The 27074-nt window shown below is 46.3% G+C and overlaps 1 protein-coding gene across 1 annotated transcript; it reads left to right on the top strand.

The window, feature by feature from the left end:
* Nucleotides 1-206: 206 nt before the first annotated feature.
* On the top strand, nt 207-26640 carry Nfe2l3 (NFE2 like bZIP transcription factor 3). The gene is made up of 4 exons (XM_057771057.1): nt 207-909; nt 18375-18545; nt 23653-23736; nt 24199-26640. Exons 1-4 carry the CDS (start codon nt 406-408, stop codon nt 25378-25380), a joined length of 1941 nt encoding a protein of 646 aa, XP_057627040.1. The 5' UTR covers nt 207-405; the 3' UTR covers nt 25381-26640.
* Nucleotides 26641-27074: the final 434 nt, after the last annotated feature.

Here is a 27074-nt window from a genome sequence, read left to right as displayed (position 1 = left end):
CCATTCCAAAATGACTTGAGGACCCTCCTGTAAAGAGGCTGGGAGTCCAGGACAGACGTGGGCATGTCCTATAGGGAAAATGCCTAAGGTTTGGGGCGTGGCGAAGCTTGACTAGGGGCGGGATTTAATTTAGGGGCGTGGCCAGACAATGGGGCGGGTCCAGAGGGCTGAGTGCTGCATGTGCCTCCTCCTCCGTCTCTCCGGATCCCTGGCCGCGCCAGGCACTGTGCGGGCAGCCGAGGGAGAGCCATTGTGCCTGGCTGGGGTCAGGCTGAGACAGCCCCTTGTACGCTCTGGTCCATTGTCTTCCTGGCTGGTGCTGGCGACAGAGTCCCACAGGTGCCACCGCGGCGGCTGCAGTGCCGGGCCCGGGTGGGCGCCCGCATCCCAGGCGCGCCGTGGGAGATGAAGCTCCAGAAGCCGTGGTGGGCGGGCGGCGGCCTCCTGAACCTCACGGTACTGCTGAGCTTAGCTAGGCTCCGTGTGGACCTGGATCTCTGCCTGCAGCCGCCGGCCGCCGCACTTTGCGAGGAGCTGCTCCCACTCTGTCCCACCCGCCCCGCCTGGGCTTCTAGCCCCTTCTCGGCCTCGGAAGACTGGGGACACTCCCCCCAGCTGCTTGCCAAGGGCCGGCTGCTGCGCGAAGTGCTCGCGCTCGGCGTCCCCTTCGTTCCCCTCACCCGCGTAGACGCGTGGCTAGTGCACAGCGTGGCGACCGGGGACGCAGACGGGGCCCACGGGCTGCTCGGCACGGCCGCCTCGTCTGCTGTGGGAGACGGAGGCCAGGCGGCACCCGCGGGCGGCGGGGACCCCCGAGAGACTCACAGCAGCCCTCTGGCTGCAGAGGAGGAGGAAAAGTCGGCGGAACCGACGGCGCAGGTGCGGGACACAGGCGGACGCGAGAGCCAGGTAACCTGAAGGGACGCGAGCGAATGGCACGTCTACCCAGGGCTGGAAGGACTGGCCCGGGGCTCTAAGGTCGCTAGGCAGGGCCACACCCGCGCTCTCCTTACCCTAGGTAGTTAGTTGCAGGTTGCGGGACTAATCTGCCCTGCCTCTTTTTGAATGAAGATGGTGAGTGCTGGGATTTGATTTTGGGAAAAGTGGATGAAATCGATTTGCGTGTGGAAAACCCCCTTCTTGTGTTTGATGGCTGTGGAGGGTAGTTTGGTAATGAGGAAGCGAGAGGGGACGGTGTTGTCTGGTTCACGGTCTTCAATCAGTGCATTAAGACGCCTTGATGAGGAACGTGTGCGGCACTAGAGACTCTGGGGGAGACCTCATCCTCTGAGAAGATGCGCTTCTCTCTGAAGAACCACGCACCCAAGCCAAGGCAGGACCCTCTCCCTGAATTTAACCTTACTGTAGCCCGTTTGTGGTTGTGCACCTGGGATAAGAAGCCACGGTGTTCAGTGCAGTTGGTCCCTCTGATCTAATCATCCACCCCCTCGCTTAAGAATCCTCGCTTAAGAAATCCCTTATTAACAAACACAAAACACGTAGTCTTTCCTGGGACACGCAAGTTCCCTTTGGTTGCCGATGCTCCCGTTTAGCTAAACAAAACAGTTCCCAAGACCTGTGGACTGAAACTGGAAAGACCTCTACATGTAGAGAGCGCCTGCCTCCCCGGGAGCTGCCCAGAGCTTGACTTTATCGGTGTGGATCCACAAGTGTTCGTAGGACGTTGTTTCTGTGAAGAGCAGCCTTAAAGCAAAAATGGGAATTGGACTAAGCTCATTTGTTTGCGGCTCTTCAGAATCACCCAGTTTGTGTAGGCAGTTGCCTGACGGGCTCCTCCACCCTTTCTTGGAGGGGTCATTGCGTGAGGTGCCGGTGATTCACTGTTAGGTTGATCTGATCCCTTCCTTCTCCTCCCAGGGCTGGGAACTAATGGGGTGGGGGTTGGTGCTAGTCTTGGTAGGCTTCAGTTGGTTTAGAACAAACAGGAAGCCACTCCCGATTCCACTCGGCAGATCTGAACTCCAAGAGGGAACAGGAGGGGTGTCATCCCTGAGGCGAGGCACCCGCTGCCTCCATACCTTTTCTGGTCCTGCAATGTGTGGGTTTGAAATCCTAGGTAGATTCTGTACAAAGTGGTACCGGACCTTACTCGCGACTGAATGTCCTCCAGCTTACTAAGTGTAGAAGACTTTGAAGGGAAGATTTTTCTCTCTGAAGACTTTCTTCCTACCATTACCTGGCTGATACCTATACAGATAATGGGCTGATTTTGGAGGCAGCTCTGATGGCCTGGGAACTGAAGCACAGGTTAAGAAATTCGTGCAAGGTAACAAAACTGGCTGGTGATGGAGGTGGCATCTGAATCGAGGTGTCAGGCTCCTCTAATCTTTCTCCTACTCTCTGTGGCAGCCAATGGTTCTCCTTGTGAGGGCCCGGTGTCCCTCTTTCTTAGATGTAATAAAGCCATGGTAGCCCCACCTTCTCCAGCCTCCCACCCCAACACTTCTCTTGGCAGTGCTGGCCTGGGCACCTGCTAGACAATGGTAGCCGTGGGGGGTTGGTTCTGTTTAGACAGTGATCAGCTGCTGAAGACTTTAGATGTAGGAGCAGTGAACTGGTGTGGTAATGCCATTTACATGTCCAATTTGTGCTTAAGGGGAAAAAATCCATATATTAGTAATGCCAGAAGTGGACTGAGAACCCAAGTTTTCTGTCTCCCAGAATGACATATAAAGTTCTGTGGGCTATACTCAGGTTCCCTCTATAAGAGTGTATCTGACGCCGGGCGATGGTGGTGCACGCCTTTAATCCCAGCACTCGGGAGGCAGAGGCAGGTGGATCTCTGTGAGTTCGAGACCAGCCTGGTCTACAGAGCTAGTTCCAGGACAGGCTCCAAAGCCACAGAGAAACCCTGTCTCGAAAAACAGAAAAAAAAAAAAAAAAAAAAAAAAAAAAGAGTGTATCTGGGATGGGATGAGTCAGGCCCTGACTCGGTCTGTCTCCGGGCTCCAAGTCAACTACTTTCTGGTGTTAGATTGGTTTGTTTGTTGTCTATTTGATTCGGTTTTGATGGTGGGGGTGGCCCACAACTAGCTTTATTGAGTATTGTTGACCAGGCTGGCCTTGAACTCTTAGTCTTCCTGTCCCAGCCTCTCAAGTGCTGGGATTACAGGTGTGCGACACCATACCTGGCTTGGATTGTTTTCGTAAATGCAGGTTCTGGGCTGGGAGAGAGCTCAGTGGTTAAGAGCACTGGCTGAGCTTGCAGAGGACCTGGGTTTGGGTCCCAGCACACACGGTGGCTGTCGACCATCCACTTCCAGAGGATCTGACGCCCTCTTCTGACCTCTGCAGACCCTGCACATTCAGAGTACACAGAGACACATCCAGGCAACATATTCAAACACACTAGGTAAAAATAAATAATTCTCTTAAGAAATCATAGCTGGGCTGTGATGGCACACGCCTTTAATCCCAGCACTCGGGAGACAGGACAGGCTCCAAAGCTACAGAGAAACCCTGTGTTGAGGAAACAAACAAACAAAAAAAATAGTAAAATAAAAAGCAGGTTGTGCAGTCACAATGAAGACCATGACTCTGGGGAATATGAGCTAGAGAGATAATGTCAGGCTTTGCGATTGCCTAGGCCTTCGTACTTCCTCCCATGGGCTATGTGAATCACTCCAAGCCCCCGTGGGAGAGTGAGGTTTTCCAGAGGGGTGTCAAGCCAACTATTGGGGAAGATTGGTGTGAAGTGCCAGCACTGTGCCCACAGCACACTGTGCTTTTCCCCTTCATTCGAAATCTGCCCGTCTCTGGATCCAGCTTGCTTATTAGGGAGTGAATGTGGAGGATCGGTAGGAATGTAGGTGGAGAATTAGATAATTGATAGATAATTCCAGGGACTTACATTTGAGCTGTAGAAGATTCTGGTTTTACAGTATAATATTTCACAATTTCTAGGCATGTGCAAAACAAAAGCCATTTTAGAATAGGGGGTTTTTCAAAGTATCAAAAGACAAGTACTGCTTTGATTTCACTTTTTGGGCTAATAATTATGAAAACAGACTCTGGAATTCCCCAGAACCAACAGCTTCCTTTTATAACCATGGTCATTCACTTACAACTGATGAAACTCGTGCTTGGCTCGGGGAGGTTCTCAAGAAATAAAGCTATGGGGGCTGGAGAGAGGGCCCAGGGCTTAAGAGCACCTGCAGCCCTTCCAGAAGACCCTGGTTCTGTTCCCAGCACTGAAATGACGGCTAACAAGTGTCCGTCACTCCAGCTGCAGGTGATGCCTTCTTCTTGTCTCTGGCACGTGTGCCAGAGGGCATCACATGAATTTGCTTCCCTTGCACAGCACCCAAGTTTGGGTCCTAGTACTCATATGGTGGCTATCAACCACCGGTAACTCCAGTTCCAAAGGATCTGGCATCCTCTTCTGACCTCTGTGGGCCCAGGGTTTGCAGACAAACATGCAGGCAAGACACCCATACACATAAAAGAAAATAATAAAAAAGAACAACAGCTTTGAGAAAATGAATATGTCAGCGTTTCAAAGAGCCGTTGGAAACTGAGTTGTCTTGTGCTCATCTTATGTCCCCTGTCTGTCTGAGCAATCTTACTAACACCCAACTTACATTAGGATGGTTCCCTTAGGTCATAGAATCACATATATAGCCCAAGGATGAAGGGGAGAGAAAAACCATGTCTGATTGTTGAAGTCAATTTTATATCCATTTCAAAAATCAATAGCATCTCCTAACACTTAGGCCAATTGGTCAGAGGTGGGAAACAAACTTCCCGAAGCCCTGGTGTGGGCAAACTCTTCATTCATGGCGGTGTGGCTTCATGGGAGGGTTTCGTTTTGCTGTCAGTGGCTGTTGTAAAGGTCTACTTTGGCTCCTTGAGTGGGAAAGAACGGCACAGGCTGTTGTGTTAGAGTTCTAGGACACAGTATTCAGGCTGCGCGCTCAAAGAGAAATTCCCTGGAGGCGAGAGGTCCCAGGCGAGGTATTGGCAGATTGGTTCCTTCTAAGGACTGATGGGAGGAGCTGCATTTTGGTGGTCTGCTGGAGTAGTTGGCATTCTGTGGCTTCTGCTGCCAGTCCCTTCCCTTCACACGCCTCCTTCCTGCACACTCCCCTTACATAGGAAGGCCCGTCCGGTTCTCCTTCTACCTAATCATATTTACAATTACTGGATTTCCTAATATGGCAACATTCTTAGGCGTTAGGACGTAATAGGGATTTTAGAGGGCACAGTTTAACTGGAACAAGTCTCATCTTTCTGTCCACTATACAGCTTGCTTATATTCCAGCTGTTAGAAACTGAGTCAGTTCTGAGAGGTGGTAGCGCACACCTTTAATCCCAGCACTCAGGAGTCAGAGGCAGGTGATCTCTGTGAGTTCGAAGCCAGTATGGTCTACAGAGTGAGTTCCGTAACAACCAGGGCTACACAGAGAAACCCTATCTCAAAAAACAAAAAGGAAAAAAAAAGAGAGAGAGAAAGAAAGAAAAAAGAAAGAAAGAAAGAAAGAAAGAAAGAAAGAAAGAAAGAAAGAAAGAAAGAAAGAAAGAAAGAAACTGATTTAGTCAGTTTGTGTATGGGGCTGTTTGTGGTGGGACTTGGTATGCCCTGATGAGGAAGCGGGGTTTGCTGGCTTGATGTGCAATCCTGAATTTGGTTGATTTTTTGTTTTTTGTTTTTTTCGGTTTTTCGAGACAGTTTTTCTGTAGCTTTGGAGCCTGTGCTGGAACTAGCTCTGGTTGACTGGGCTGGCCTCGAACTCACAGAGATCCACCTGCCTCTGCCTCCTGAGTGCTGGGATTAAAGGTGTGCGCCACCACAACCTGGCAACAATCCTGAGAACCTTAATTCAAACCACCATCATGATTACGCTTTGTTTTTGTTTGTTTGTTTGTTTTTGGTGGGTTACAGAAAAGTCTTATCTGTTCAGTTATTCCCACTTTCCATCTTCCTGCTCCTTAGCTCACAGAGTAGGAATCCAGAATCCAGGGCCCAGGGTTTGGGGCAGGCCAGTCTAGAGGCAAGGTGCCAGCCCTGTGCCCGCCAGACCAACTAGGTTGTCTCCACTGCCCATGTGATCTTCTGCATACGCTTCACCCTCTCTGAAGCTTGAGCTGTCTTCTGTGTAGTAGAATGGATGCCAGCAGGGATGTTGGGGCGAGTCGATGAGATGGTGCTGGTCAAGGGGCATGAAGCTGGCACACTGCAGTCCTTCGTATTGGAAGGATTAGCAGCTGTACATCATCCTGGCAGGGTTCCAGAGTCCCTGCGCTTCATTCTGCTGCCGGTGTTGCTCCCATTGTAGAGGCTCCACCAGCTCCTCACTACCTTCCAGCTCCGTATTTTGTCCTCCAGGGCTCCCCAGGTGTGGCCACTGTGACACCAGTGTGGCTGAACTACTAGCCTGCTGATAAACTGCCCATGACCTACTTTCCAGTCCAAACCTCCTTCCCTTCCTTTCCCCAGACAACCTCGGGATCACTTTTGCCCCGCTTAGCTTTGCCCAGAAAATACCAGCCTCTTTCATTCCCCTTCACTGTTAAATTCTCAGCCTGGCTCAACTGTCACCATCCACAAGCCATCTCTTCCCCTGAGCCAACACTGTGCCCTGGAGCCTTCTTCTGCCGCCCAGAGCACCCTCTGCCATGTCTGCAGTGTGGCAACTGAGGTTCAACTTCAGTCTGCCCAGGGTCAGAAGCAGAAGTTGGTGCAGCATCCGCAGCGTCACTCAGCAGGGGCTTGCACTTCGTGAATGTCACAACCGTAATGCGTTGTGGATCCTTCAAGGCCAGCTCACCAAACTGAATATAGGTCAGCTCTGAAATCTGGCCCACTTTGTGCCAGCCACTCAAGTGGATGGGGGCACTGAAGAGTAGACGTTCAAGTTGGCCCTATAATTGGCTCAGGTGGCAAGATGTGGCCCGCCTAAACTGATGGAGCAAGTTGGTGGTGACCTTGCCTGGAATAGAACTGGTTACTCTTCCTAAGCGCCGAGCAAGCCACACCTCCCACCCACTTGGAAACTTCAAAGGGAAAAACAATCTTCCCCCACTCGGGGCAGCCTTGTGAGGGACTGGCTCCTCAGACACAGCTGCGAAGGATAAACTGAAACGAGAACTCTGAGCAGCTGGAGGCGGCAGAGCCCTCTGCCCCAGTTGTTTTGACTGAAAAGCAGGTGGTGGCTGGCAGAATGCGGCCCTGCCTTAGGAGGCCTCCAGGAGCTAGAACCCAGTTCCGATCTTATTGACCAGGCTTCGCCGGGAAAATGGAATGAACAGAATATGGATGGATAAACACACACTCGAACAGATCAAGGAGTTGGCCAATCCAGCCGGTAGGACAGCAGGACACCCTGGCTGCCACCACAGGCTGGGACGCTGAACACTCCTGCTGGATTTCTCCTCCCAGAAGCCTCGGTGTTGCTCCTGAAGTCTTCAACTGACTGGCTATGGCTGCTCGGTTCCTGAAGATACTTAAAGTCAGCTGGTAAAACCAAAGTCAGCTTCAGAGCAAACAGCCTGTTCAGTTGAGTCCATGGACACCAGAGGCCTTGACTCTCCAGCTCCACCTCCTCCTGGGAGCTCTGCAAACCTGGCTTTCCAATTGGTCAGAAAAGAATATTAATGTCCTTTTTTGGAGCATTCTTGTGAGCAGTAAGTGGCTGTCGAAGGCTCTGCTTGGTCCCTCTGTATTGACAGATACCACGAGCTCCATGTCAAAGCCAGAGCAAACCTTTTTCTCCCCGGGAGATTGCTGAAGGCTGCCTGACCATGCGGAGTCTACTTCAGCATGAAAGGACTCCTTCCTTCCCCACTGGGGACTCTCTCCATGTAAACCAGGCTGTCGGTACAGAGATCAGACTGGTGGAAGGTGATTGCTGAAGTAAGATGGCTTTGCAGGGAAAGGTTCCTGCCACCAAATGAGATGACCTGAATTCAATCGCTGGGACCCACATAGTGTAAGGAGAGCGCTGACTCCTCCGAGCTGTCCCCTGGCCTCCACATGCACTCACCCCCACCCCCACACAACTAAATGTGTATGGAGCAGGAAAGAACTTTCTGAAGCACCTTATGTCATGGTTGGGGTACAGATTACATATGTGCTTCCTTTTGACAGAGTGAATAGCTGGATGTTTACATCTACACCTATGTAAATTCTAGCCCCAAAATCTGTGATGAAAGAATAGTTGATGTTGGGGGGCGTGGCTCCAGTTAGTAGAGAGCATGCCCAGTAGGCAGGAAGCCGCTCATTCATCAGCAGCACCCATGTGTAGTGCTGTTCGCCTATCATCCCAGCACCCAGGAAGTGGAGAGAGACAGGAGGATCGGGAGTTTAAGGCCAGTCTGGGCTACATGAGATCTGACATTTTGAGGGCCAGTTGGGCTGTTTGATTTCCTGGGATAAACGTAAATGAAATAAATAGATGATAAAGGAACATTCCCCCACACACACACACACACAACTTTTACCTCCCCAAACACCCCCAATACACTCAAGCCTGCAGAAGGGGCTACATACAAGAGAAATGGCTCCATTTAAAATGACCCTGGGGGTTGGGGCTCATATCCTTGTGTCTTTAAGGCTTCTATTTGAAAGTTGGCCTATTTTGTTTTGTACTTCTGGTAGTTAGCCACGTTGAACATGGGGCCCCTGTGTCTTAGCTTCATCTACCTAAAAGATGTCTGCTGTTATCTGGCTGGCACACGGCTTCCTCCAACGGCCTTCAGAAGAGGATTTACATGCCTCGGGTTTTACTACTGAAATAGTCTAACATATGTTACAAGTGGGAAAAATGGATCCTGGGAAAGCAAGCGTCTTTCCCACCATCCACTCTCAGCATGTTTGGTTCACAGAGGGTCCTGACTCATCTGTAACTCCTGCCTACACCAACTCAGCAGGGGTGAGCTTCGGTGATGCATATATGATCTAGAGGGCCATTAAGAACGAGTAGAGCAGGCGGTGCACACCAGCACTCAGGAGGCAGAGGCAGGCAGATCTCTGTGAGTTGAGCCAACCTGGTCTACAGAGCTAGTTCCAGGACAGCTAAGGCTACAGAGAGAGAGAGAGAGAGAGAGAGAGAGAGAGAGAGAGAGAATCAGCACTAGGCTTCTAGCTGGTTATGAAAGTGCCCACAGCCGAAATGTAAATCCTGTCACTCGCTACTACGACAGAAGGTCACCTGTCTAACCTCTGTGCCTCAGTTTCCTGCCCATGAAAGGAATGTTAACAGTACATACCTTGCCAGGATGCTGAGCAGTTTAAATGAGGTAATAGCCGTGCAGCCTACAGTGAGAGCTCAGTGGACATGAGCTGTAATTAAACTGCTATTACAAACCACCCAGGCCAAGTCAGACACAGACTGTCTTTATCTGGCTCCTTGGTTCTCTCGGGGCTGGGTGACTCCAGGTGGCCTGCAGTCTAGAGACAGGCCTCGGGACTCTCAGCTCCTTCTGATGTCATTCCCCTCATAGACAGTGCTCTGTTCTTTGTCTTGGAAGGTTCACCCAACCCTAAAAGTCTAAGTAGGTCTCCCCACTCCTCCCCCAGGTGAGGACAAGAAAGGGCTAGTCAGGTCAGCTGCAACCGCTCATAAAGGGGCCTGGCAGGAGCAAGAGCTTCCCCCTCTCCTCAGGATCCAGTACAGTGGAATTAGTCCAAGCTGCCAGCAGACAGGGTCTTCAGATCGTTTATAAGAAAAAAGGAAAGAGAAAAAGTAAGAAAGAGCCGGGCGGTGGTGGCACACGCCTTTAATCCCAGCACTCAGGAGGCAGAGGCAGGCGGATCTCTGTGAGTTCAAGACCAGCCTGGTCTACAAGAGCTAGTTCCAGGACAGGCTCCAAAACCACAGAGAAACCCTGTCTCGAAAAACAAAACAAAACAAAAAGAAAGAAATGAAGGGAGGACGGAAAGAAGGAAGGAAACCCTCCTAAAGACAAGCCCAGCTTTGCTTCTTCCCCTTATAGAAAACCTTTTCTCCCAGGCTGCTCCTTTTCTGGGTGACAGAGAAAGCAGGTCACATGAGGGTATCGCCTACTAGGGAAGAAAAGGCCCTAAGAAGATGGGCACCATGACATTTGGGGGAGTCTGGTCTGAAGGTCCAAGCTGAGGTTCTGGTGGTTCCTTGCCCAGAAGGAGAGTGGGATGTGGTGGGCAGCCCTGAAGCAGCAGCTCTGAAAATCACAGAAAGTGCTCCCCCGACACACATTTAGGTGGCTTCCTGGGACACACACGGGACCTTTCTTTTTTTATTGTTTTAGTGCGGTTTCAGCCCACTAGGGCACATCTCACCTACATACACAAATAAAAGTGAGTGACAGACTTAACTTGCCTGTGCCTTAAGAGCATGGGCTGCAGACTCCAACATAGAAGACATTCCTGTGCTTCAGCTGCAAGCCAGCAAGTTGAGAGAAGCCAGGGAGGACAGAGGTCATCTGAGGGGCTGGTATCACTTTCTCTTGGAATGCCAGTTGGGGTGTTGGCAGCTGTTAGCAAGATAAGCAAGGCTCCTGGGTCAGAAGCTGTAGGGAGGGGTGATACGTGTGTCTTGAAATGTATGAAGGGGCACTTCCTTCTGTGCGCTAGAACCCAGTCCGCGAGCTTCGGGAAAGGGGGTTGGAGGTTGAGAATACAGACGTAGAGACAGACCGACACATAGACCTTTTAACACTGGTTCAGAAAGCCCAACTTTAATTAATACCATGCAGGCTTAAATACACTGCAGTCAATGGCCAACAGGTGATAATCCCATCCTCTGATCCTCTAACTAGGCACAGCTTCTAGTAACTTTAATTAGAAGGTTCTAGGAGGGAAAAGCAGCTAAAGGCCAGAACTCATTAGTCCCAAAATCCATCTGAAGGCCAGGACTTAATTGGTCCCAACACTCAAGTATTTAAAGTTCTAGTTCCATAATATCCCATCCTCTTAGAGTTAGGAAAACTGAGGGTCAGAGTGTTTAGCACGTGATCCAAATTTACACACCTGCGGGAACCGGCTAGATCCTTTCGGTTAGCTTGTAGCTAAGCTGCCCAGTACTAGGCCACTTTGGGCTTTGCATCATGGGAGCAGCGGCTCTCTTCCCCCTGTGAATACGAACAGTGTCATGGTGAATCCTCTCCCCATGTCTGCCTCCTCCCTGCAGGCCCAGAGGCAGCATCACTAGCTATCCGGAGTGGGTTGTCTGGCAAGCAAGTTGTCTGAGACCAAGTTTTTTTTTTTTTTTAAATATTTATTTGTTATGCATACAATATTCTGTCTGTGTGTATGTCTGCAGGCCAGAAGAGGGCACCAGACCTCATTACGGATGGTTGTGAGCCACCATGCGGTTGCTGGGAATTGAAGTCAGGACCTTTGGAAGAGCAGGCAATGCTCTTAACCACTGAGCCATCTCTCCAGCCCCTGAGACCAAGTTTAATGTGCAAGAGGGAAAGGGACACACAGGAGCAGGGTCCTTCAAACCGCTCCACACTGGGCCATCATGGTTTCCTCTTCGGTCATAGGATGAAGGATGCCTGGGAAGGCATGGCCCGACCATAAAGGAAGAAGAGACAGCCAAGTCTCCGCAGGGTGCCTCAGGTCTCCAGCGGCCATCACAGGTCCTTCCTTGTGTCCCACTGACCTAGGGCGTTCCCTCCTTTCTTTGTCATGACTTAGCATCCCTGTTCCTGGTAGCTTTCGAACAGGCTGCCACTAAGGAGCTGAGCCAATACACAGGATCCTGGGAGAGGATGCCTATTCAACTCCTACTGCTGTGTGAGAGGAAGCGGTTACTCATAGCCCTGGTGGACAGCAGTCAAGACGTTTCTGTCTGCCTTCCAGGTCTTAAAGTTCCTGGGTGTTGTGGCACACACTTATATCCCAGCACTTGGAACCTAAAGGCAAAAGGATCATGAGTTCGTGTCGCTTATACTACATAGTAAGATCAGTGAGTTTTATTTATTTATGCAGGTGGTTTAGGGTTTTTTTTTTCTTGAGCTCTTTTAGAAAGATTGGTTTTATTTTTAATTTACATATATGTTTTTGCCTGCATGTACACATGTATGTATGTGCACCATGTGTGCGCCTGGTGCCCCTGAAGACTGGCAAAAGGGTATCAGATCCCCTAGAACTGGAGTTACAGATGGTTGTGAGCTGCCGTGTGGGTGCTGGAAATCAGACCTAGGTTCTCTGTAAGAGCAGCAAGTGCTTCTAACAGCTGAGGACCCTCTCCGGCCCCTTTTGTTTTGTTACAGGGTTTGTTTTGTTTCTGCATTTTGCTGGTGATGGTTTTGACAGTGGGTCTTGGTGTGTACTCTAGGCTGGCCAAGAATTTGCAGCAATCCTCCTGCCTCTGTCCTAGCATCTCTTGTCTTCAGAACAAAAGGTACTGTCTTGATCCATGTCTCCATTCCTCCCATAACCGAATCCTGAAAGGATAGCCTGTCCGCTGGTGTAAGTGTGAGCTGTCACCTCCCAAAACCGAGTCCCAGGGATAGCCTGTCCGCTGGTGTAAGTGTGAGCTGTCACCTCCCAAAACCGAGTCCCAGGATAGCCTGTCCACTGGTGTAAGTGTGAGCTGTCACCTCCCAAAACCGAGTCCCGGAAGGATAGCCTGTTCACTGGTGTAAGTGTGAGTTGTCACCTCCCATAACCAAATCCCAGGATAGCTTGTTCACTGGTGTAAGTGTGAGCTGTCACCTCCCATAACCAAATCCCAGGATAGCTTGTTCACTGGTGTAAGTGTGAGCTGTCACCTCCCATAACCGAATCCCAGGATAGCCTGTCCGCAGGTGTAAGTGTGAGTTGTCACCTCCCATAACCGAGTCCCGGAAGGATAGCCTGTTCACTGGTGTAAGTGCGAGCTGTCACCTCCCATTTCCTCTTCACAAATGTCATTTGGCTTCTACCCTAAAAAAATATTGAAGGTCACCAACCCATTAGTACTTCCTGTGGGCACATTCGGCTTAAACCACCTTGAAGCATCACTGTAGCAGACCGGTCACCTCCTGAAACGCTCTCTGGTTCCAGGACACTGTTATGAAAGGAGTTCTTCTGCTGGGCCAGTCCTTTGCCAAAATCATTCTGCTATATAGAGATTTTTAGGGTAATCCTTTTTTTTTTTTTTTTTTTCAAGACAGGGTTTTTTGTGTAGCCCTTGCTGTCCTGGAACTTATTTTATAGACCAGGCTGGCACTGAACACAGAGATTCACCTGCCTCTGCCTCCCAAGATCTGGGATTAAAGATGTGCACCACTACCACCCAGCTAAACTTGGAGTAATTCTTTACCCCCAAATATAATATAAACGCAAGTAATGAAACGAAATATAATTTCAAACCTAAAAAAAAAAATGCAAGAGCTGGGTGTGATGGTGTGTTCCTTTAAATCCTAGCACTCAGGAGGCAAAGTCAGGTGGATCTCGTGAGTTCCAGGCCAACCTGGTCGACATAGCAAGTTCTGGGCCAGGCAGACATATGCATAGTGAGACTGTCTCAGAAGGAGTGGTGGTGAGATGGTGGTAGAGCTGGCACGGTGGTTAAGAGCACAGGCTGCTCTCCCAGAGGACCTGGGCTCAGTTTCTGCTTTTTGCACCCACATGGTGGCTCACACCCACATGGTGGCTCACAACCAGTCCCATGGTAACCATTGCCCTCTTCTGGGCATTGAACACACACATGCACAGACATATGTGCAGATAAAACACAAATACACATGAAATAAAAATCTCAAAAAAAATTAAGCAATAATATTAAATAATGTCCTTTATCCAGATTTTAGATTTTCCCATTTGACTTTATATTTTACGCTCTAGTGAATGTGTCCTTTTGTTTGGCTCCTTATTCAACGAGTTGGGATCCACCCTCACATGATAGGGTCCCCACCTCCCACTTTTGGTGGGGGGTAGGGCTAGAGGTTAAGACAGAATATCACTATGCAGCCTTGGTTAGCCTGAAGCTTGGTTGTAGTAGGAGCTGCAGGCTGTGTTCCTGCAACCCCAGCTCCTGGTCGCCTAGCTAGCTTATGCCCCAAAATAACAACACACAAACTGTATTCTTTTAAACACTGCTTGGCCTATTAGCTCTAGCCCTTACTGGCTAATTCTCATATCCCGATCAACCCATCTCTAATAATCTGTGTAGCATCAGTCTTACCGGGAAAGATTCAGCATGTCTGACCTGGTGGCTTGCTTCATTGCGTCTGCCTCTGAGAGGAGCTGCCCTGCATCTGAGCTCACTTCCTCTTCCTCCCAGCATTCTGTTCTGTTTACTCCACCCACCTAAAGGCTGGCCAATCAAATGGGCCAAGGCAGTTTCTTTATTAGCCAATGACCTTCCTCCATCACTTGGTATGTAGACCACATTTGGTCTCGAACTCACGGGAGGCCTGCCCAAGTCTCCCAAGTGCTGGGATTAAAGGTGTGTGTATGAGTAGTGTTGTGCGGGTTCGTGTAGAGCCCTAGAGGGCTTCTACACCCAGCAGAGGGTGTTGGATTCTCTGGGAGTTACAGATGATTGTGAATCCCCTCCCCTCTTGGATGTTAAGAATGGAACCCCAGTCCCCTGGGAGTATACAGTCAGTACTTCTAACTGCGGAGCCATCTCTCTAGCCCCGACTTTTAACCAACTGTGGCCTCTTACAGTAATATTCTGATCATACAGAATTTCTGTAACTTAAGTTCTTCCCTGAGTTTTCTAGAACGTCTTACATACATTTGTCACCAGTCCTGATGTCACACTCTGACACCCCCCCCACCACCACCACACACACACAGTCTTCCCAGACTTCTGTTCATCTGATCATTTGTTTATGGGCTTGATGTAGCCTGTATGTGCTGTGCATGACCTCACAGGCATGACCTCCTATTTTGCATGTGTGTGGGTGTTCTTGTGTATTGAATTACCTCATACACTGCAGCTTCTAGAAGTTCTGTCCAACCACGGCAGCTTTATAAACAAAATCCGCTTTGCTGAGTATCCAGTGTTTAGGGCTAGCGAAAGAAGCCTCAGCTGGACAAAAGATGGGCAGTGGAATGAACGATGATCAGTAACCCTTTCCTCTCCCCCTCTTTCCCAGTTTAGAGAAGTCAGCACTGTGATTGCAGGAAGGAACAATCTAGAAGGATTCCTGCTGAAGTCTAAGGATGTTGTGCCTAAGGTTTGACTCTCATGGATATTTGCTAAAGGGCAATAAATGACAGACTCTGGAGTAGATCCAAGGCATAAGGATTGAGTCCCTGCCTCGAAGAAACTGCTGTTTTGTGCTGGACTTGGTGACTCACACCTTTATCCCAGCACCAGGGAAATAGAAGCAGGTGGATTCCTGTGAGTTCAAGGCCAGCATATTGTACTTAGTGAGTTTCAGGTAGTCAGGGCTATGTAGAGAAGAGACCCTTGTCTCCAATGGATGGATGGATGGATGGATGGATATAAAATGAGTAAAAACTAAGGGGAGCTGGGGAGACAACTCAGTGAAAGTACTTGTCCTGCAAACATGAATACCTGACTTCTAATTCCCATGTAAGAATTTGAGCACAAAGCCGGGCGATGGTGGCACACGCCTTTAATCCCAGCACTCGGGAGGCAGAGGCAGGCGGATCTCTGTGAGTTCGAGACCAGCCTGGTCTACAGAGCAAGAACCAGGACAGGCTCCAAAGCCACAGAAAAACCCTGTCTTGAAAAACCAAAAAAAAAAAAAAAAAAAAAAAAAAAAGAATTTGAGCACAGCCATTGGGCGCCTATAACCCCAGTGCTGTGGGGAACAGAGACAGAGGGAATTCTGGGGATTAATGGCTGCTAGCCTGGTTCCAGGTTCAGGGAGGGAATAAAGCAGAGTGATGCGGAGCAAGACACCCAACACCCTCCTGTGGCTTCTGTGCTCATATGCACGGGTGCACAAGTGCAGGCACGGGGGGGAGAGAGAGAGAGAGAGAGAGAGAGAGAGAGAGAGAGAGAGAGAGAACTATTTTAGTGGAACAGACAATAAATACAAATAAATACAGCTGGTGGTAAATGGTATAGAAAAAATAGTTAAGTATTGGCAGTAGAGGTGCTTTTAAAAAATACAGAGAGTCGGCCGGGCGGTGGTGGCGCACGCCTTTAATCCCAGCACTTGGGAGGCAGAGGCAGGTGGATCTCTGTGAGTTCGAGACCAGCCTGGTCTACAAGAGCTAGTTCCAGGACAGGCTCCAAAACCACAGAGAAACCCTGTCTCGAAAAACTTAAAAAAAAAAAAAATACAGAGAGTGACTGGAGAGATGGCTCAGTGGTTAAGAGCACTGGTTGAGTTTGCAGACACCTCCCATATTGGGCTTAGCACTGTCTATAACTCCATCCCTAGGACATCCAACACCCTCCACAGACTTCCTCAAATACCAGGCACACATGAGGTAAGCAGACATATATGCAGGCAAAACACCCATACACATAAAAAAAAATCTTTACTATATTAGAGTGGGAGAAGTAGGAAAAAATGAAACAATATTTGGAGAGAATGAATCTGATGACACAGCCTCAGGATATTGCTCAGTTTGGAGATCTGAGGATCAAGAATGAGCAACTTACAAATTTCTGGTGACTTAGAAGAAAGGCGGGGTGTTTGTTGGGGTGCCAGGTAAGGCAGCTGTTTCCAGGAGCCGCTGGTGGTAACTATGTCATAATTTGCTAATGGGTCAGATATAAGGATGGAGAACTTTTAGATTTGGGATATTCTGGCAAACTGTTTCAGTGGTGTGCTGGGAACAGAATTCTTCATCGTGATGGATTTGAGAGAGAACACACTGAGCACTCTTGGAGAATTTCTCCATAAAGGTGGGCAGAATAATAAATGGGATGGAATCTCAAGGAGGGATGTGGGACCAAGGGGAATGGTTCTGTAGCTAGGAGGCACCAGCCCACAGTGGGTGGCTATTGAGGATTATCCACAGGCGGAAAACAAGGAACAACTGGGTGACAGAAGGGAAGAAAGTAGTGGGAGCCACTCATGAACATCAATGTCCTAAGAAGCATGCGCATGGGGGGACTGACTGCTCTGGAACAAGACACCATGGTGTCTGGGGTCGGGGGGAAGAAGAGTATCAGAGTGTGATACAGCTGGACAGGTCAAACCAAGAAAATCATGTGGGCGTTAGAACACTGGTTTTCTGTCCTGCCCCACACCCTGCTCCCTGCATTTGTTATGTTCATTTTGATGACATTTACATTTTTCAGGACCGTTGAGTTACTCCTGTTAACATCACATTAAATCAGAAAACCATCCTGGAGTGAGTTAAGTAGCTGTCACCCCAGTACTCTATAGGTTGAAATATGAGGGTCACTAGTTCAAGACCAGATTAGGCTACACAGAGATCTTGTGTTTAAAAAGGAAAAGAAAGAGAAGGAGGGGGCTGAGGGAGGGGGCTGAGGGAGGGGGCAAGCTCATGTCTACAATCCCAAGGCTGAGGGTGAAGGCTGAAGCAAGCAGATTGCAACAAGACTAAGGTCAGCCTGAGTTTCAAAGTGAGACCTTTGTTTCAAAAAGAAAAAGAAATTGAAAACAGATGTTTGAATGACATCACAGTTGAGCAAAATATGCCCAGTCTTTTGGTATCATAACTGAAAGAGTCCGTAGATAGTGCCTGTTCCGCTGTAACATTTGACTGGTTTTGAAGAGTCCTCTCATCATTTAAAAACTTCCTGAGATGAAATAGATTCAAAGCAGGAAGGAGTCTTCTGGGTAAACAAGTGAAGTTGAAATATCTAAGCCAAAAATAAAAGTTTTTCTGATTGTAAAAGTACACATTTGGTCTATAAAGTGAATCATACCCTTTCCTAACCTGTCCTCACCCCATCTGCCTTTTTTTTTTTTTTTTTTTTTTTTTTTGGTTTTTCGAGACAGGGTTTCTCTAGCTTTGGAGCCTGTCCTGGAACTCCCTTTGTAGCCCAGCCTGGCCTCGAACTCCCAGAGATCCGCCTGCCTCCCGAGTGCTGGGATTAAAGGCGTGCGCCACCACCGCCCGGCCCCATCTGCCTTTCAAACAGAAGACAGTACTTAATTTTAAAAACACTGCTTCCAGGATTTTTCTACATATGTAGAAACATATAAGTATCTGCTTCCAACTTATGTTTTTGATCTGTTTTCTGAGAATAAAAACTCCCTGCTGAGAACATTGGTTTCCAAACATAGTACACTGTTAATGGTTTCAACTGAGGGGCTCTATAAACATATACAATTTAGGCTGTGTAGATTGGACTGTCTGAAGGGCACATAAGAAGACCATTGTCTCAGGATTAAATGCTTCTCTGATAGTGACATGACGAAGTACCAGCCTCAGCTGCTGACAATGTGGCTTTTGAACAGTTGTTCTATTTGTTGGTAATGGTTTTCTGCTTAGTGGAATTTGGGGTGTTTTTTTGTTTTGTTTTGTTTTTCAGAATGATATACTAAAAGAAAAGAGTGAAGCTGTGGATCACAGTTCCCACCATGAGGAAGATGAGGAAGGAGTGTCAGCCCATGCAAAATCACTCCAGCTGGCTAGGAAAGACGAAAGCAAAGCAGATGCACCTGCTTGGGAAGGAGGGACAATCACAGAGGCCAGAAATGAGGTAAGTGTGGCAGAAGCATCAAGCCTTGTCGTTTGCCTTTCATGAAGACTTTGTTGGTAATGAATTCTGTGTATGCACTGTCTTTAGCAAATCTGGCATTTAAAACTAAGTGTGTGTATGTGTGTTAGCTGTACTTACAAAGCAATTAGCCCATAAACTCATTTTCTCTGGTTAAAGATAAAACTTAATAGCAAATTTTGTTATTTTGTGTTTGCCAAGACGAGGAATGAAAGACAGCTGGCAGTCGGGCAGTGGTGGGTGCACATCTTTAATTCCAGCACTTCAGAGGCAGGCAGATCTCTTACAGTTCAAGGCCAGTCTTGTCTATAGTGAGTTCCAGGACAGCCAAGGCTACAAAGAGAAACCTTGTCTCGAAAAGCAAAACAAAATAGCTCACATCAGGCTAGATTGTCCAGGTATGGGAGATCAAAGGACCAACCTTACAAATATTTCTTTCAATTTTTTTATGGTTTTTTTATTATTATTAAAGTTTTCTGCCTTTATTCTCTTTCAATTTCTACTAAAGCTCAGACCCAAGCTTTCAGTTGGCCCGTGGATTCGGTCAAATCACTGGTACCCAATAGCCCTTTTCGTACCCTCACCTCACCTAAGGGGCCAGGTCCAGGCTCCTGGGGAACATCTTTCTGTAGTTCTCTTGGCTGAAGAGGGTGAGCTCCAAGAACCAGGCTGCAGAATGGGTTCTTTCTATAGGCAGAACTTCCCCTAGTTTCACGTGTACCATATTCTGGTTTTGACTTAGATCTGGATGGTTTTAGCCACCAGTTTGGCACATAGGTGCCACAGAGATGACCTAGAGGTCCACAGACACTTCCACCTGCAGAGCATCCTTGCCCTAGTGGTTGTCTTCACTATGAGCAACTTCAGCATCTGCCTTCTCTGGGAGGTGGAATCTGTGGCTCAGTCTTGAAAATCCTTTGAGGATGGAGAGTGCCAGGAACACAGACTTAAGTTACCCTAAATCTGTGGAAGCAGTTTCATGGAAGTTTTTAAACATAGAGACAGTTCTAAGCTACATTGGCTGGTACATCAGGGAGGCAGGTGCAGTGAGGTGGGAGCAACTTTTCTATAGGTCCACCAAGATGCTTCTGATGCTTCTGAGCTTTTGGGAAACAAGTAGGCTGCTAGTTAAATCACAAGTTTTATCTGTTAGCCACAAAATGTTAGTTCTGACACATGGCAAGAATGGCTGCCTCTTGGGTGGCAGAAGCAGGATCTCTGTGAGTTTGAGGCCAGCCTGGTCTACTAGAGCTAGTTCCAAGACAGGCTCCAAAGCCACTAAGAAACCCTGTATAAAAAAAAAAAATAGAAAAAGGAAAAAAAGAATGGCTGTTCTGGAAGGCTGGACCTAGCTCATGACCCTGCTACATTGCAATATCTCCATGGTGCTGCATCCCTAACTAGTCAATCGGTCTCTACAGACACAGCCTCTTTGTAGTTCTTGTTGAGTGATACCAGGTTTGTTCCCTTCCCCTCCCACTACTCTTGCCTCTCTTCCAGCCTGTTCTAGTTATAGGAACTCATTGTTCTTATACCATGGCTCAAACCTAGGTGAGAGCCAGGGCTTCTAGAGATTCAGATTAAGAAATCCCTCTCGTTGGGCAGGGAATGCAGGCCAGTGGTAGAACTGCCCTAACAGCACAAAGCCTTCGTTCAATCCTCAGCACTGCCAGGAATAGAAACCAAAACATCTGAGGTCATGGTAGTTTAGAAGTTAATAAAATTAAATACCCCTGCTTCCTTCTTATCCACTGCATTCTCAGGTTGACAAATCACCCTCAAGTGGACCAGACTGTCCTCCCTGTTGGCTAGACTGTTTTCCCTGGGCAAAGGGTAATAACAGCTTAGGAAAGGCGTTATTTGCCTGCTTCTATCAAGTAGTGTTTTCACTTACTGGTGGGATATAGAGAAAACTGTTAGATATTTTAGGCAATGGTTCGGTATTTTTAGGCATTTCCATTTTTGTTGAGAACCCATACCTCCAAAGCTAGGGCACTTAGCCTTTGTCTCCAGATGACTGTCCTTCCCTTTCTAGGTGGTCTTCTAAACCACTTAATGGCTAACAGATGCTTCTGGGCACCTGCTCATTGTAGGAAACATTAGCACCTCTTTCGCCCACATTTTGAGGGGAAGAACACTCTCTACCTTTGCTCGCTAACCTCTCCAGGGTCAACCACATTGGTTTGAAGTTTCACTCTAAAACTTGAGAAGCCATGGTACAGGCCTATAATTCCAGTTACTTGGGATGCTGAGGCATGGCTAAAAAAGTCCACTTTCTCTAGTGTCCAAGTTACCTGAAGAAAAGGCTGTTTCTGTCCTTTCACTAAGCATGCAATTCTCCATTGCCTCATGTTATTGGTTACTCTTTCCCCTCACATGTTGACATCTTTTTTTTAACTTTTGTTTTTCCCAGGAAAGAAATTTTCTTTGAATTGCTTATATTAATTAAATCACTGTTAGACATGGAAGATTTATTAGATACTGAGACAAAATAGTTATATAAGACAAACTGCAGTTTGGACCAAATTCTGCAGAGACATATTAAACGCCCAAAGCAGGGTACTTTCTTGGTCTGATGTAGCCCAAACTGGCCAAAACTCACCTTAAACCCCTGACCCTACCCCACCTCCCAGATGCTGGGATTGTAGGCGTGTGCTATCATGTCCCTGAGTCACTGTGTACTAGAATTGTACCTTTGTTCTCCTTGAGATACTGTGTTGCCTAAGCTAGTCTCAAACTTGTGAGCGTGAGGTCCTCCTCAGCCTCCACAGTACCATTATTTCTCAGAATAGCTTATACTTTACCCAAAAAAAAAGTGTGTTTTGATGTTTGGCCCCCCCGTATGTTTCTGTACCATGTACATGTCTGGTGCCTGTGGAGGCCATAAAAGGACATCAGGATGCCCTGGAACTGGAGTTTACAGACCACCATATTCAGGCTGGGAATTGATCCTGAGTCCTTTGTAAGAGCATCCAGTACTGCCTGCAGTTTTGATGTATTTCACAGCAGGAAACAAAAGAATTATCAGTCATATTCTTGAGTAGAAAGCCTGGAAAAACATCAAGTAGCACTAGGAAAATGTGTCCTGAGCTCAGAGTGTAGGCAGGTAAAACATCGAAACACACAATTTTTTTTTTTTTTGTAACTGCACTACAGAATGAGTACCAGAACAGCCTGGATTACACAAAGAAACCCTCTCTGAAACCAAAGGGGGAGGGAAAAAGGTCCAGCTTCACATTTACTAGCAACATAAAATGATCTGCAAGTATACTTTCAGAAACAGCTCAACTATTTAAAAAAATAATTTTATTAAGGGTGGTGGGGAAAATGTAAAACTACATATATTATTTATATAATAAACAAATATATACATTATATCCTAGACACTAAACCACCATAGAACTAAGAAGTTTGCAACTTTTCCTCCCCTCTAGACAGGGTCTCGGGTAGCTCAGGCTCACCTCAAATTTGCTATGTATCCAAAGCTAACCTTCAACTTTTTAAAAAGACAATGTTTCTCTGTGTAGCCCTGGATATCGTGGAACTCAGAGATCCTACCTCTGCTTCCTTAGTGACAGGATTAAAGGCATGGACTACCACTACCCAGCAACCTTAAATTTCTGATCACATACTGGGATTACAGGCCTGTACTACCATGCCATTTATGTGGTGTAGGGATCTAATCCAGGGCTTTCTGTATGCTAAACACTTAACTGATTGAGCTACATAGCCACTCAACAATTCCTATTTCTGTAGTTTAACTGAGACAGGACCTTGCTATTTATAACCTGTGAATGGCCTTAAAATTACAATCCTTCTGCCTCTACCTCACAAGTGGTAAGATTACAGGAAAGCACTATTATGCCTGGCTTTATGTAACAGGAACAAATAGAAAAGTTTTATGAAACCAGATGTCTAAAAACTATATAACTTGGGTGTCATAGACTATCTTTAAAAAGTGCAAGGTGTGGTGGCATGTACCTTTAATCCCAGCACTCAGAAGGTAAAGACAGGTGGATCTGAGTTTGAGGCCTGCCTGGCTACATAGCAAGTTCTAGGCCACCCAGGGCACTTGGGACGCAGAGTCACGGCAGATCTCGTGAGGGTGAGGCCAGCCTGGTCTACAACAAGATTGCCAGGATACCCAGGGCCACACAAAGAAACCCTGTCTCAAAAAACAAAAAGAAAACTAGAGTTTGTTATACAATTAGAATCCTCTATTAGGATGATGAGTTTTGTAAAACAAAAAGACCAAGGAACTAACATGAGCTGTTTACTATTGGACTGAGCAAAGAACTTAGTGGGAACTGAATTCCCTAACAAAGCTGTTGTCCCCATCTGTATTGCCTATGAATCTACCACCCGATCCTGGGCTATACAGACAAGAAATAGTCATTAGCTCCTCGGCATCCTGAGCTTCACGTTTTTAACAGAATGTTCCTGAAAAAGATGTGAGGCAACATTTTAAGTAACAAACTGACCATAAGTCCACAAGCAAAAAAATTTCCAATTAAAACAATTTTAGTATTTGCTTAGCACTGTAAATCTATAGTATTACGATCCCTCACCAAATAAACATGCTTCACAGAACCCAAAGTGTGTATTAATTAGCCAGTCCAAATTGTGTCTGTAAAGTCTTACACTAGTGGAATGCAGAGAGTTAGATGTCATATAACACATATTGAACTGATTGTTAGACTTGCACTGAAAGGGCCTTACGGTCTGAACCATGATCTCCATCATTGCTGGATACAAAAGAATAAAAAGTCAGAATTTAATTGATAAATTGGTTGGACCAGGTTTCAAAGCAGATAAACTCAAGTCCCTCTGGACATGGACTAGAAAGCTTCCCATCTAAAATGCCAACAACTATTCATGTTGTAAATCAGAACCAATAGATGATCAAAATGGGTTCAGTTAGTAAAATCACAAGAGACACTAACTTCAGCACCTAAAAGACTGTGGTAGGAAGGTTGCCATAAGTTCCAGACCAGCATTGGTTACATAAGCTCCTCTAAAGAAAGGGGGAATAGAAAAGGTAGTCTATAAAATGTTTTTTTCTGATGGTATACATTTTGTTTATATACAGAATCACCTACACCGGTCCGATACATCTTTCTTTCTGGAAGATTTATTTCAACTGCTTTCAGCACAGCCTGAACATTCCCTGGAGGTAAAAGCAATCTTGACAGACCTCTGTGTGAATTAAGGGACGCTCCTACTTGGATGATACAGCAATTTGCCAAGTACATTGTGAAGTTTAAAGGCTTTTCATAGAAACAACCAGTGTGGAGAATTTAAACATATGCCATTTTGCCAGATTTACTTTTCATACTAGTTAACTTCATTTTCCTGGTAGCATTTGAGTCTCTCCTTGCCAGACTGCTCATGAACAAACTTATCTTTGACCCTCCACAATATAGATTTTGGCTACAAAAGCATTGATAGCTGCAAATCACAAGGCTTAATGATAATCTAGACATTTTGCCCCACAGGTAAAGCATCGTATTCTGACTTGAGACCACACTTTACATTCATCTCATATTAAACTGTTCATAGTCAATAATGTATCCATATTAGGACAGAGAAAATGTGGTAATGGAACTCCTTTTAAAACAGTGTTATCTTTCTTCAGGGCATCTCACTGGAAGACATTCCACCCTTTCTAAACAGTATCAATGCGAGTGTAAATTCCTCAGCGCATCACATAAATCTGAGCCACGCCATAAGCCATGATGTTAATCTTCATGAAGCCATGCTACTGTGCCCCAACACATTTAGAAGAGATCCAGCAAGGATCTCACAGGCACAAGAACCATTTCAGCTAAATTCTCACACCAATTCTGAGCAAGCCATTCCTTCCATGTCTCTCCCAACTGTTGACAATCAAATGAGGACTCTAACAGATCAAGATCTCCTGTATGACGCTGATTCAAGTATCTTTGACGGAATAAACCTAATGTCATTGGCCACAAGTTTCAATCCACTGGAAGTTTCTCAACTTTTTGAAGATCCAGACTCTGATTCTGGGATCTCATTAAATTCAAGTTACAACACCTCTATCACCAAGTCTAATTCTTCTCATTGTATGTATGATGGTGCTGTAGGTTACAGTAGTGACCTCGAGTCTCTTAGTCATGATTTAGGTGCTGCTGGAGGCTGCTGCCCAGAACACTGTCACATGGACATTAGGACTATGTCTGGCTTTTACCAGGATCTTGAATGTCAGCAAGTATTTCACGACCACACTTACCACTTACAACCAGGTGTACCAGAGCCCACATCTGAATCTTTGACACGGTCCAAGTCTCAGAAAATCAGTGGGTGCCTTGACTCAGACAGAAATTTGAGTCGTGACGAACAGCGTGCTAAAGCTCTGCATATTCCCTTTTCTGTAGATGAAATTGTCCACATGCCTGTTGACTCTTTCAACACTATGCTAAGCAGGCACTACCTATCAGACTTACAAGTTTCTCTCATTCGTGACATCAGACGAAGAGGAAAAAACAAAGTTGCTGCTCAAAACTGTCGTAAACGTAAACTAGACATCATTTTGAATCTAGAAGATGACATATGTAACTTGCAAACACAGAAGGAAGCCCTGAAGAATGAGCAAAATCAATGTAACAAAGCTATTGACATAATGAAACAGAAGCTGCATGAGCTCTACTATGATGTTTTTAGTAGGTTAATAGATGACCAAGGTAGGCCAGTCAATCCAAACCACTATGCGCTTCAGTACAATAATGATGGAACTGTTTTGATTGTACCTAAAGAACTCAAAAAGGAAGCCCCAAAGGGAAAGAGGAAAAACTGAACAGGATCTAGTGACCCGCATCACAAACTGTTCAAACTATTCTTAAAAGCACTGTTACTTGAATCAGTTAAGGATACGTGTTGAAGTTTATATCGATAAATGCTTAAAATTCAAGGTTATGCTTCTGTGAAGTTGGGAGAATCCACATTTTCATGGACCACTTCTGCACTAATACCTATGTTCACATAACCTTTTACAGCCTTTTACTAAGGTGGTCACTTGAAAAAGCTTTAAGATGGTTACATAACGTGAGTAGCCTTTAGTTTTCTGAAGGTATTTAGTATTTAACGTGTAAACAAGTATGTGAAAACATTTTATATTTGAATTTATAAAAACTCTATTTTAACAAAATGTCTTATTTGTCCTTCAAAGAAAATCCAGCCAGTATGGCAAACATAAGAAATTCCTTCAAGCTTCAGAGCAAAGTATCCCAGCTTTTGAGAATGTAGTCATAGCCCCATATCTAAATGTAAAATGCCCTCGAGAAACACAGGGCAGCAGTACCAGTCTGTTGACCTCACAACCTAAAATATTCTAAACTTTCAGATATTACACTTAACCATCTTAAAATTCAGATATCCATGAACCAGAGTAATGACATTCAAAATTGACTTTATCATACAGATTACAACATAAAAATGACCTGTCACCAAATTTGGTAAGACGACTTTAAATATTGTTCTGGCATATCCCAGTTCGAAGATTTGCTCAGTGGTCATTCTTTGCAATGAGTCAACAAACTCCTTTCCCAAATGTTAAGAGGCTTTGAATGAGATGTGTGAACCAATGCTTCCTACACTTATAAAAGGACACCAAAGTGCTAAGAATAAAGATCCACTCCCAACATAACAAAGTAAAAACAAAGCAACAGCACCAGTCAAAAGTAGGAATGGAGGTTTCACAAGGTGTTCACCAGCTGCTCTTCTGAAGACCCAGCTGGATGGATTACCCACATGCAGTTCCAAATGATCACTGCTCTCAAGGGCTGCACACATTGTAGACACTCAAACTCATTACTCATTTTCTATTTAAAGGAAAACCTTCTTGAACACAATTTTCCCACTATGTGTTCCTGGAGACAACCTACTATGACCAGATAAAAACCATCTAAGTTATCCACACACAAGGCCATTTGGGGATCTTCTCTCCTTAAAAAGCCGGCACACCCTTGTCCTTCAGATTTAGTCAACTGTCCCCAGTTCAAAGAAATTTAAGATGGCATAGGACTTTCACCACTCCAATTTTATACTTTTTTGAAGCCTATGGATTCAAATTAGAACTCCTGCCTTACGAGGGCAACTGAAGTGTTTGCGCCTTTGTACTTTGTGGTAACTTGTAATACTCCAGGTCAATACATGCCAATCACGTGTGCATAGACCGAACACCAGGATAACACACCCAAGACTGTTTACTATTTGTTTTTATTAAAAGCGTTCAGCAGATGAAGGTCGTTTGCTAGAGCCTGGGGATCTTTAGTGGTGAGAGTGCAGATTGTTTGATAGACTTGTTTACTTTATACTAGTTTTAAAAACTTTATCATAATTCTGTTTCAAGAGCTGTTCCATAGGAACTCAAGTTCAGTTCCCAGTGGCACAGCTAAGACAAAAGCACAGATTGTAAAAACAATCATCTTTCCCTACTAGTTTTTTAAAAGCCGAAGATACGTTTCATGAACTAAACTCGCTCCCATGAAT

Source organism: Chionomys nivalis, chromosome 1 (genome assembly GCF_950005125.1).
Source record: "Chionomys nivalis chromosome 1, mChiNiv1.1, whole genome shotgun sequence".
NCBI classification, from domain to species: Eukaryota; Metazoa; Chordata; class Mammalia; order Rodentia; family Cricetidae; genus Chionomys; species Chionomys nivalis.
This window is presented reverse-complemented; position numbering and strand designations above follow the sequence as displayed.